The sequence below is a fragment of the Coloeus monedula genome (genome assembly GCF_965178545.1).
Source record: "Coloeus monedula genome assembly, chromosome: 2".
Classification (NCBI taxonomy): Eukaryota; Metazoa; Chordata; class Aves; order Passeriformes; family Corvidae; genus Coloeus; species Coloeus monedula.
In genome coordinates, this window is record NC_138782.1 from 45728646 (window position 1) to 45741134 (window position 12489).

Below are 12489 nucleotides of genomic sequence, written 5' to 3' on the forward strand. Positions count from 1 at the left end.
GGCTTGCTGCTGAGCTCATATTTCAGCATTTGTTTTCCAAAACATGAAGGCATCTATTGCTATGTTTATGAAACACGTTCTTCAAGTTCTCAGCTAGGTTAAAAGGCTACAGGGAGAGACTAAAAGCTGAAAATAGTTTATCCACTGTCTGGCCTTTAAAACAGGCAAGTTTTGGAGAAAGTGGATTGTGGATAAGCAGAGGAAGAGTATTAATTATTCATTTTAAAAAGTCAGATGATGATGGATGGGTAAAATTGGATTTAATGGCCCCATCCAAAAGGTAAGCAGGTACCTGCAGGTCATAACACAGACACACAAGGTACCTATGGGCACACAGACTGGCACAGTAAAGCCATGTTGCCCACGAGAGTACCATCTCTACACCTGATGCATAGGTACAGCCAAGGGAAAATGAAAAATCAGGAACTACTCTACTTCCAGGACAAAGGAAGAGGGGGACTGTACCAGCATACTACAGTACAGCAGATGTTTTTCATCTCCTTATGATCAACCCTTTTATTTTTCCAAGATCCATCATCTTTCCAAAACCACTTCCTGGCATGCCATGTCTGCACTGATTTTTGTCAATGCTGTCTCGCTTATTAATAGTTATTTACTTTCCTTCTCGCTTTAAAAGCTCATTGAAGCATTTGCTTTTAATAAAAAAGTATATAGTCTATGCAAACATAAGAAAGGACAGGCCAAAGCTGGGGTTACCTTTGACAGTATTGTTTTATAAAATTGACATCAGCTGGACCGAAGCTGCAGAATGCACAAGGTCTATGGTTAAAAACACATAGGCTATGCAGGCATCCAGGCTTATTCCCAGAGTCAAGCCTGAATCCATTCAAAAGCTACATTTAAAGAAACAAAATGGAGGAAAATTTCCCAGTAGTAGGCCTATAAATTACCAAGTGCAATTCAGAGATATTACATAGCTCATCCTTGCAAATTAAAATTCAGATCTTGTGCTGTCATCAGTGGTGGTACAATTCTAACTTATTTCTACAACTCAAAAGGGGAGTTTGAGACAAATTTTTCTCATTAGGGCCCAGAATAAAACTGTGCTGAACCAACATGGCTGCACAAAAGCTCTGTGCAGTCTACATAATTTTGTAACTAAGGAAGAAATATTTTAAAGACAAAGTACTACAGAAATGATCAACATAAATATCAAGTACAGGTTTAATGTTATCCAGAGCACAGGTGATGAATTCCCAAGTTGGAGCAATCATCTGGGCAGATGCATTGACTTCCTCTGCTATTTTCTTTCTCCTCCTGAGTTTCATGATCTCCAGCGACGGTGAAGTGTTAAGAAGTAGATCCAGTTTGCAAAGCAAAAGCATCCAGTGTTAGCACGGACATCATACCCAGCAGCACAAAATCCGCACCCTCAGTTTCTCTCTCCTAGCACTCCAATCCAATTTCTGGTTATACATATGTCAATCACTTTGTTGATAATTATAGGATGATGAAAACAGATACAAATCATTGGGAGCTGACAATATATATACTTTCATATATTTATATTTAGAGTCCATCATAGAAAAGTTCATATTCAAATTACCAAGTACACACAGGAGAAAAAAAAAAACTTCAAAATGACACTTCTGGTTCTGGAAATGACAAACCATGACTTCTATTCCAATGGAGTTTTCAAATGACCTTCTCCTAGTAATTTTTCCCACCCTCCCTCCCACACTCTGTTCCCCCACAGATGTTTCTTCAGATCCTTTTGTTTATAATACGTCAGTTGTTCCTAGAGTTAATTATCTGCTGTGCAAGTAGTAGCTGAAGACAAAAAGGAACAGTTGAAGTCTGCAGCACAATTCCTTCATCATGTGAAGTAATGCTCAGTGACATCTTTGCAGTGCTCCGAGTCCCCTGAATCCCTGGTGTCTGCTTCAGCACTCTACTTTCAGATAAAGGTGGAATACTGAGGTATATAAGTTCCGTGGAAAGTTTTAAGAAATACATCAGTAATTCAATCAAAACTTTGCCCAATGTTTTTCAGTTGAAACAGCATTTTGCTTGTAAGTCCTTCTACTGCTGCAGATTAAGTGTGAATTTCCACTGCTGTGACAAAGAAGGATTGCAGATCTCAACGGTGAGACCACCATTTTTGGCATTTCGGCTGTCTAGACAGAGGTTGCTGCCAACGTGCCTCAGTTTAGAATTGCTTTCAATTTGTTCCCATTTCTGGAAGAGAAAATACAGTTATTGACCTGGAAAAGCAGGAAAAGGAAGAATTCTACATCCTGTCCTTTGAAGTCTTCATAAGCCTCCCTGGCTTGTGCCTGGAAAGCTGTAAAAACTGCAATAATAGGAGCAGTTTAGATGATTCTTGAGTAAGAGCATGTAAGTTCTGGCAAGCCTTGCCAAAACAGCTGTTCTTTCAGCTAACACTCAGCAAGACACAGAATACACCAACACATTTCCCTCTAGTTCAGAGCTTCTCAAATACACTGTCCCACAGTTATCTGTGTGACACTTTTGGTCTGAAGAAAAAAAAATGAGAATCAAAATCCATCCACGTACCACTACAATACTGAGCACAGAGAAGTAAGAAGCACATTTGCTGTAGACAACTTTACAGAAATCCAGACATTTGTCAGACACCTTTCAATTCTACAGAAGACAACCAATCTGTGCTGTCAAAAGTTCTTTGTCCAAGATGATGTCAATGACAGAATAAATCCCAAATACAGGATTTTTTTTTTAAAGGGGGTGGTTTCTCTTGTATGTCTACCATATTATGCCTGTAAACCTTATCAAGAAAATCTTGCTTCCTTAGTTTCCTTTTCTGAAGGGTGGCAAGAATATTCCTTCCCTCATCAACAAACAGTGTTTCAGTTACCTCTCTGCAAAAACAGATACACAGAAGCAAGGAAGCTGGCAGATGATCAGAACTGATGACTGAGCTGAAAGAGATGAGCTGTTGTATGAGTACGCCAAAAAGATGGTATGACTCTGCAAATGTGATTTTCCTCAGGCATGGGAAATAGATGAAGTTACAATGATGCATTGATAAAAATGAATTTAAGGAGTCTAGTGACTGCTATGAAGAGGCTACAACAGAAAAGAAGGAAAGCCAAACCACATTCTTCTGAGACACAGAATATATAATACTCAAACTTCACTAAGACCTTTCAAAAAGACATTGTGGAATATATAAACTCTTTCAGAAGACACAAATGGCAGTTAAACACTGTTATATATCAGTGGGTGAAACCTTTACATAAGGCCCCTGTTGGGATAAAGCTTATTCTGCCTTTATGACATCATAAATTCCAGCTTTACACACACAAGCAGTAAAAGTAGAACCTATAGAAGGTCTGATCACCAGTGCATGGTTTATTCACCATCCTTGTTTTCCCCACTATTTGCAGAGTGCAATCACGACATACTAACCTGTCTGCTGTCGTTTTCCCTACAGCCCTGAAGTTTTATAAGTGAACCAGGTGCTCTGTCCACAACAGTAAGGCACAAATCCATGTGTTTCACTGACTTGTCCTTTGTTAAGGCCCATTCCTACAAAAAGGAAGAAACAAAAAGTGTACAAAGTTGTGTATGTTAACACATGCTATCTCTGCATATACAGCACAAGTTAAAATCCTACAAATAGCTATGTGCAAGCATTAGAACAGTTCATTGCTTCCCACAAGGCAGGAAAGAAAAAGTCCATTTAAACACAGTAATTCCATTTGCTTCAGTGTCCCCAGATCAGCTCTGGGCTGAGCTGGCTCTTTGCTCCCTCTGCTGGCTTCACACAGCTGCTGCGGGCAGCCACACAGGGTCTCGTGGAAATTATTTCTCCAACTGCTTATTTAGTTAGATGTTTATTTTTATATATGTGTGTGTATTACACCTTTCCCCTGTCTTCTATGTGGAAGTATTTCTACATATATATATATAAAATTATATACATAAAAACCCTAAAAGCTTGGTCTGCAGCATCACTGGCCACCCTGGCCACACACTGAACAAAGCATATGGACCACAGTGAGGAAACAGCAGTTCCTAATACAATAGAGACCACTAGAAAGCAATACACAAGAGGGGTAGAGAGAATGTTCCCTCCCATCCAAGGCATGATGTACAACAGAATCTCCTTTAAATGTATTTAACTATGCAACTCCTAAAGAGAGAGCAAAGAAAAGCTGTTCTGTATGTACTGCTGCCCAGCTTGTTTGATCTCAGCATCTTTTCACACAGAGCCTGATCTTGCACTGATGTTCAGACCCTCTCCATATGCCTTTCTCCTTTTAAGTTTGGTCTCCAGGGTCCACATTGGTCTCCATATGTCTAACTATCCTTTGAGGAAAGAAGCCACTGGATTAAAGCCAGGCTAATTATCCAAATCACACTTATAAACTACTTAAAATGGCATGATTAGCTTCTCTCAAGCAACTAAAGAGGATTTAGAGTTGTATACTACAAAACCCTAGACATACAGGGCCAAGCCAGTATGTTAACGAACATTTAAATGTTATTTTTCATGTAACCGTGTTTCAGAAATAAAATAAATGTAGAATTACTTTGAAACTCAGCAGATTTAACAATTATTAAATCTCTTTGGGAAGAGATGCTCAGGACACTGTCAGAACTTGCAACCCAAGAGTACAAGAAACCACAATCATACAGGTCCCAAGTCACTGGATGGGTACCATATTCTGCAAGTACCAGAATGATGACAACTGTGGAAAACAAAGCAAAGCCAGGACAAATCTGTGCATCCCTTTATTTGTCTTCCAAATGCTTAAGCTGATAACTTCTCCTTTTACTCTCTACATGTTAAACTCAAATGACAGCAAAATTACTTCTCAGTTCTGTCCAGTTTGTAAGATGCCAACAAGAACCATTGATATATAATAAATTAATAGCCACTTTTTTAGCCACAACTAAAGGAATGGACCAAGTTATTTCCAGAGCTTATCAGGAATTACAAATGGCCCTGAACCCTTCCCTTGTAAGATTTATACTGAAAAATGACAGTTGAAAATACTACCAGGGATGCAGTAAAACTTGTCTGAGAACCCTGCAGTCAGAGCTAGAACCTTGAAATTATTGCCTTTATACATCTCCACCTTTCCATCAAAAGGCTGCATGAGCCCCAGCCACAACAGAAATCATGCAAGAAATCATTTAAAACCCAAAGATACAGCTTCTTCATAAAAGCTCCAAGCTCTGTTGCTAGAAACATCTACACGATGGCCCTTCATGTTACGAGACACAGATGCTTTCCTCCACTGGTCAGTAACTATGACTATAATGGAGATAAAACAGAACAAATTCCATTACACCATAGGAAAAGAAAAATTGCAAGCAGTGTATATGCTCAGGGCACAGCCTGGAAACTGGACAGCTTTATGCAAAAATTGGAATATCTCAAAAAATCTGTGTCAACTCAGAAATAAAAAGTTAGTAGAATACAACTAACCTGAAATTTTCCCCTTGCACCTAAGTGCATTTGGTTTTACCTTTAGCTACTCTACATACTATCAAATGTACCACAATCTATTCAGCCCTTTGGAGGTGCACAGCTGCCACTGAGTTCTACCAGCCTGGGGAGGGGAGAGCAGGGGAAAAGGGGGGCAGAAATCCCATTTTTGCTTTGGTTTTGCATTTTAAGTTGTGTTGAACATAAGCCAGAGTACACTCTTCAAGTACAGGAGAAGATTGCCACAGCCTATAATATCCGAGTGCTCTTAACTCCCCAAAAAACCTCTTGATAAGAATAAGGTGCAAAACACAAAGTACAGATTAAAAGACTGTGGTTTGTTCCCTATCCCTCTACTCCCACGCTGTTACTTCTTTTCAACCCAATATGAGTTCTGCCTGGACATAAAACCTGGTTTTGACCCATCCTGCTTCTTAAGCTGAATGTCCTCTCAAAGGTATTTGTTCAGAGCAAGTGCATACTGGCTTGTCAAGGTCAGTGCCACAGAAGAAACAACACAGAAAGAAGAGGGTCAGATTCAGGGGAGGGGAGTTGGAAAGAGAAAAATAACTTTGTGTATCTATAAAGAATACACAACATCAGCAGAAAATTCTAAGATTTCTGCTCCATGGCACTTATGACATGTCTACCCTTTCTCCCAAAAAATCCCCTGTGGTTTCTGAAAAGATGAGGGTACTTTCAAAAAGGTAATTGAAAGATCCTCCACAGACAAATTCTCTTTAATGATAGGGAAAGGAGGCATTTCTCACACGTTGATTTGAAAGAATTGTCATCATACATCTTCTGGGAAATTACTTTATTTTAGGCTTCATCTTATTTTAGGGTTTTCCCATTCTAATTTAAATTAGAGCAAACTTCTGACAGTCATTCAATAGTAGTTTTTAATTGGTCAGCCTTCTATTTTAACAGCTGTACTTGACACATTAATATTACATTTGATTTAAAGTCAGGTTTAATCTGACAAGGATTTAGTGACAAAGCAGCACACAAAGCAGTGAGAACCTTTGTGTGTATTTCATGAATGATAACTAAGTCACAACTGCATAAATAGATTCTTTGAAATAATTAATGCTCTCATTTACAGATCTGACACATTTGCAATTAGTTTAGGAGTAGGATTAGAAAGGATTTGTTAAAACACTCCCCTTTCTGTGAGTGAACATCTAGGCACCTCTGTTTTCTAGAAGAGCCAAATGGAGATTTATGACAGATTTTTTTATACTCCACTACTGCAAACTGTAAATGACTAATAGGGAAGCACAGCAAAGCAATTATTTTGCTGACCCTAGGCCATATGCTTAAAGCAACCCAAATATTTTCTTAAGTAAAAATCACCCCCAAAAATCAAACACACCATTTCATTGAAAAAAGCTTTCTATGCAACTACAAAACCCCTGGGAAGGAAGTTATGGCCTCTACTGCAAAAGCAAATGTTAATAGTGACAAAGGAAGGGGATAATGTGATGCTCACTGAATGAATCTCTGGGCTCAGATTCCTAATCCTGAAAATGCAAAATTATATTTGAGGGAGAAGCTATTTAGCCAATCTGTTACAACAACCGATCTGCTGCTTTGGATTCATCTTTCCCTCACCAGTACACAGTAAACTGCTTGAGTTAAAAAGTTTAGCTTCACTTTCTTTCTTTTGTTTAAGACTTACTGTAGAAAATGAAATTAATGGCATACAGACCTGGTTTCCCCCGGCATTATGACATTCATAAACTCCAACAACACCATCTGCAAAATGGCCCAAAGTGTCAAGGCAATTGGTACCCTGCTGCAAAGCCCCAAAGGCTATATCTTGATGATCAGGTACCCTGAAACAAAACCAGAAATATCTGCTTAATTCAGTTCAGGGTTTGTTTGGGAAGTTTTTTTCAGGTCTTTTTTTAAACTCCTTGTTTGTAAAAATACACAGAGTATTTTTAAGATGAGAGGTTAAGGATGAGTGATGACTATTATCTGGAAATCTCAATCATCATTTGAGGGGAGGCAACTACCTAATCATGAATTGCTCCAGCATGAGTAAACTTGCAAGCTTACCACAGAGTACCAGAAGACTTATACCAGAGAAGGAGGATGAGCATAAAAACTCAGCACAAAAATCAAATTAAAGATGACTTATCATCATTTAAAGTGACTCAAAGCTGAATGTTATCAGTTAGGTCATCAAGTCCTTTTGTCTTTTCAGGCAACATAGTTTGTAGCAGAAATAGGACACTACATTTTTCTCAGACTGTTTTTACTGAAATGTTAAAATGGGGGTTAGGAATTTGAAAAAAAAAAAGAATCAAAGTTTTTCTGATATCTTATTTTCTCACGGTTGCACACTCCTAGCATGGAAACACCTAGGCAAGTCCATTCAGCAAAGTACAGTTGAGGGTAGAGCCCATGAGTTCATGTCTAACAGTAAAACAAGGGCATATCAGAGCTTTTAAAAACTTCAGACCATATTATGAGAATAATAATCCAACCCAGTAGAATGAGCACATGAGGGATGGCAGAATAAGACAAAATTACATGTAAGTAATGCTTATGGTAGCACATTTTCCAGGAGAAACATTTTTTCTGATGAATTAGACAAAACCAAATATCTTCTGGCACTTCTAAGAGGAAAAAAAAGGAAAACTTATTTCCTCAGTATCATCCTGGTTTATGAGACTTGTTAGTATGTGTGTCTGTACATGTTGCACTGGGGCTGTAATAGCTGGTGGTGCTTTTGCATCTCAAGTCTGTATGTCACTAGCAGTTACCTTTCACCACTGACATGAAGTGCCCCCAGGAAAAAACCTCAAGTATTCTTACAAGCTACACACAGTATCTTACACCACTGCACTACCAATATTAGGTTGGCAGACTAGTCAGATTAGTTTATGGGCTCAGATCTGACCAACATACTTCTTAATGGGTTATTTAACCAAAATCTTTCTACCCTTTCAAAAAGTATTTCTCTTCAAGGATTTTTCATTAGTTAGGATGCATTCATGTTACACAAACTGTTAGAAGTGTTATCCCTCATTTCCCTCTTCTCAGCCCTTCCCAAAAGTCAGTGATTATTCAGTGACAAGAGAAAAGGAGAGAAGGAGGAGCACAAGACTCAGCTTTTCAGAGTCGTAGGCATCTACCCTTGTCTGCCAAACATATGAGGCCCTCTTGGCTGCTGACTGTCATCATTTGTACTGCAATGAGATTCGGTCTCCTCACTTAACTACACGTGCTTATGCAAAGGCAAAAGCTTTAAAAGGATGACAACAGGATACAGAACATGTGCTTTTGAGCAAATAGCTTGTGTAGGAGACTAGCTTCAGGCTCAGGTAAGCTGAGTCCTTTGGAGACTGTTCTCTAAAATACTACAGCTGTAGAAAAAGAAAAAGCAGATAACTAGGGAAAAATGACTCTTTAAGAACAGAATTAATAAAAAAAGCCAATAAACCTGCATGAGGCATTGCATTCACAGATAAAGTAAAACACACCCTTTACATCCAAGGATGGAGAAAGAGAAACCAGTAATTTCTGGGGAGGGCAAAAAAGAAAACTCCATATGAACTCTGTTTCAGCCGAAACTCACCGTAACTCAGGATAAACATTTTCAAGATACCACTTAAAGGGTTTGCAGTTAAGTCTCTTTCTGAGTTCCATTCGGCTTTGAATACTAGAGAAAAAGAAAAAAGGAGTTGTCAAAATCAGCCTGTTGTCTTCATATATTTTATGGAATACACAGAAAACTCAAGAACAGTACAACTGTAGAAATATATCCTAAAGAGACAACACTGGATTTAGCACTGCTTTCACCTCAAAAGGTGCTGTCTCATGAAGAATAAACAAATAGGGCAAAGAAGCACTTGTGACTTACTTGCCATAAGGTACATTCCTGGCTGAAGGCACTGCTGCATAATAGAAATTTTTATACTCATCCATCCAGACTTCTGCTGCCCTGCGTGTATTTCTAGGGACAATGATACAAAACACACGGGTTATATTTTCTCTAGGTGCAATTAAACTATGCAATTTTTCCTCAGGTTGATTTTAATTCTTCCCAGTACTACATGGTCAGCTGCCTCAAGCCAGGCAGAAGAGACCCTAATAAAAGACCCAAGTAATAGAAAACCATTAGAGAGTAACATAACTGAAATCAATGCATTTATAACGAAGTTTTTGTCTTTTCCCCAGTCATCACTGCTTCTGGTTTTCATCCAGAATTTAACACACATATTTCAGTTCTTCCTGCAAATTGCATGGAATTTATTAGGTTGATGTTTGGTTGATCTTTTTATAAGAGTAACTTGACAGAAGACAAATTCAGTGAGTGTTCACCTGGATAAAGCAAGCTAATTTGGAACATAAAAATCTCAACAACTGGCAATATTTAATAATGTCTTTTACATTTTTGAAAACAGATGTGTTAACACGGCAAGACATTTTCAGGCTTCATCCTATTCCTACCAGTACAGCATTCAAAGTTCCAAAAAGACACAAACTGTCACAACATTTAAGGCTATGAACCAAACAAGTCTTCTGTAGCTGAGGTAAGAGGAAACACAGCAATCAGAAAATATTTTAAATGTTTTAAAATTTGAGATTGATTATTGTAATAAATGTGAAAAAACCACTAACCCAGATGTTTCACTTCTAATCAAACATCTCTAAAATTCCTGTATTTATGTAAGTGGTGTCTTTAAATTTCCTTTTGGACTGCAAGAGGGTCCAATGGCTTTTTCCCTCCCCTGGCTTCCACATAAAATTCATTTACTTCTATTGTTTATAACTTCATGCTTAGAAAATTAAGTCTTATTTCAGTTGCAACTACCATGCTCTGAAGCTTATTTTACATCGGCAGAAAGTTCATCTAAAGCAACTGGAGTGAACTCAGTCAGCCAATAACTTCTTTAATACGATTTTCTAATTCCAAAGACAAAACATAGTCAGGATGAAGTGAGGAGGCTTGCAGGCTGCTGAGAAAAAAGGATGTGGGGAATAAAAATGTTACAAGACAAACCCGAGTAACTTTTTTGTTTGAGGACTGATTTTTTTTCTTGCAGAGATTCCTCTAGTTTTTTGTAAGCAAAATTGCACTCAGTCCAGGTCAGAAGCTATGTGAGCGTACCCTCACCTGCAGTCTCTCAGGCCTGTGTGCGTGTCAGTCACTCAGCCCCTCTTGTCTGCTCAGCAACCAGCTTGGCTGCCCACAGGCCAAACAGATTTTGGTGGTGGGAGAGGAACTACTTCGTTTGCCACGGTTTAATGACTTCCGAGCAACTTTCAAGGCCAGAATGCCTGCCTGCATCCCACTGCCCCATACTCAGGGATTAAGAACAGCTCAGGCTGAGTGTGACACAACTATGGGCACGGTGTAGATGCTGAGAACTGCCTGAACTAGCAAGGCTCTGAAGAACTCAGGGTGCTGAGGAACACAGCATGGGGTGCACCTAATGCTGAGCCAGTTAATGAAAGAGCACGGAGAGATCAGAGGCAGCTTTGCTTGGAGCAGACTGGGGCCTGCAAGGCTCACTGGCTCATCTGGAGTGCTGTGTGAAGGCAGCACCTACTGGCCACACAAATCCTGCTGGACACAAGCTGTACCTGCCCACATCACATGGCCAGGACATTCAGTGTCTCATCCAAAATTTCCAACCTGTGTGGGCTGCCAAAAGGCCATGCATACTGATGAGTCAGCTAAAAATAGAGCAGTCCAGAACAAACTGCTTACAACCAACATGTCCCAACTGTGCCACTATCACAGATCCCATGCACCAAATTTCTTGGCGCCATGGTCCCACACACATCTGTATTATAATATCTGTATTACACAGATATCTGATTACCTAAGGTTTCATATTCTCTCATCGCTGAAATTGATTTTAAGGCATCCCATTATATCAGTCTGACATCCAAGAAAGCTATTTACAGCACGAGAAAATCAGAAAATCTTGGCAACACCCCAAAGATGGGAAAACTGCACAGTATATTCATACATTTATTCACTTTTATTAACCCTGCTCCTTGTTATGACACTGTCATTTCAAAACCTCATTAAACTAAACCAGTTGCATCCTAAGATTACATAATGCAGTTGGAAAGGCAAATCTTTCTACTCTCCTGATGCACCCTATAAATGTTGCAACAGAGATATGATGTGTTGAGGATATTTCATTGCTAGCTTTTGTGTTCACATAAATACTATTATTCGTTTTTCACTGCAGCATAAAAACCACAAAGAATGGGTAAAAAGAAGAAAAATACTACTGTGTCTACGATAACTACTGAGAGAAACAGGACAGTGACTTTATTTTAGCAGACTATTAAATTCATTAAAGTCACCTTGGTGGCACAACCAGCATGGAAGGGAAGAACTACACCCTAAGGAGATTCCTCAGTCTAAAGTGAATCACAAGTTCAAAAATATCAGCAGCTTAGAAGATTCTTATGAATTTAAGTACATCTGCACTCTCTGTGTTGCTTCATGTTGAACAGAGTTTGGGCTCCACATCCCTTCAAGGGTAAATAAACAGTTTTATTTCCAGCTCTTAACCCACAGAACTGTAGCCGAGACTTGTACTACTTCAGCCCCCTGAGCATCAAGTCCAATTCTCTAAACCAAAATCTACAGTGATTCTTCAACTGCAACTGATACTGCCTTGATCAAAATGCCCTTGGTACATTCACACAATACTTTTATCCATATTAAGTAAAAACCACTATGAACATGAATCAGCACTGCTGTTCCCACTTTATAGAAGAGAAACTGAGGAGACAGCCCAGTATTTCAGCTACTGCTATGCATGGGTATCACCAGCAAAATTAACAGGCATACTAATCTAAGCCTTTAAAACTGCAGTTTCTTAGGTCTGTAGAAAATGCACTTTTAAACATAGCACAGGAAAAGCAAATATGAGAGAGAACTCAGTTGCCAAGAGACTGGCACAAATACTGAAATCAGTCTCCATAATCATTTGCCTCTCACATGCTGATCACATGCTAACAAAAAGCAAGCAAAGCATATTCATAACTTAGTGTATTCTGGCTCTTAG

General features: G+C 38.9%; 1 protein-coding gene across 1 annotated transcript in view; it reads right to left on the minus strand.

Annotated features, from left to right (window-relative positions):
- Positions 1 to 1714: 1714 nt before the first annotated feature.
- Positions 1715 to 12489, minus strand: part of GALNT2 (polypeptide N-acetylgalactosaminyltransferase 2) — a 92635-nt gene continuing 81860 nt past the window's right edge. Inside the window, exons 12-16 of the mRNA XM_082303029.1 lie at positions 9315 to 9407; positions 9030 to 9113; positions 7152 to 7278; positions 3412 to 3531; positions 1715 to 2199 (exon numbers count right to left, since the gene is read on the minus strand). Of these exons, the coding sequence (XP_082159155.1) occupies positions 2044 to 2199; positions 3412 to 3531; positions 7152 to 7278; positions 9030 to 9113; positions 9315 to 9407 (580 nt within the window). The 3' untranslated portion in view covers positions 1715 to 2043. The remainder of the gene's footprint in view (positions 2200 to 3411; positions 3532 to 7151; positions 7279 to 9029; positions 9114 to 9314; positions 9408 to 12489) is intronic.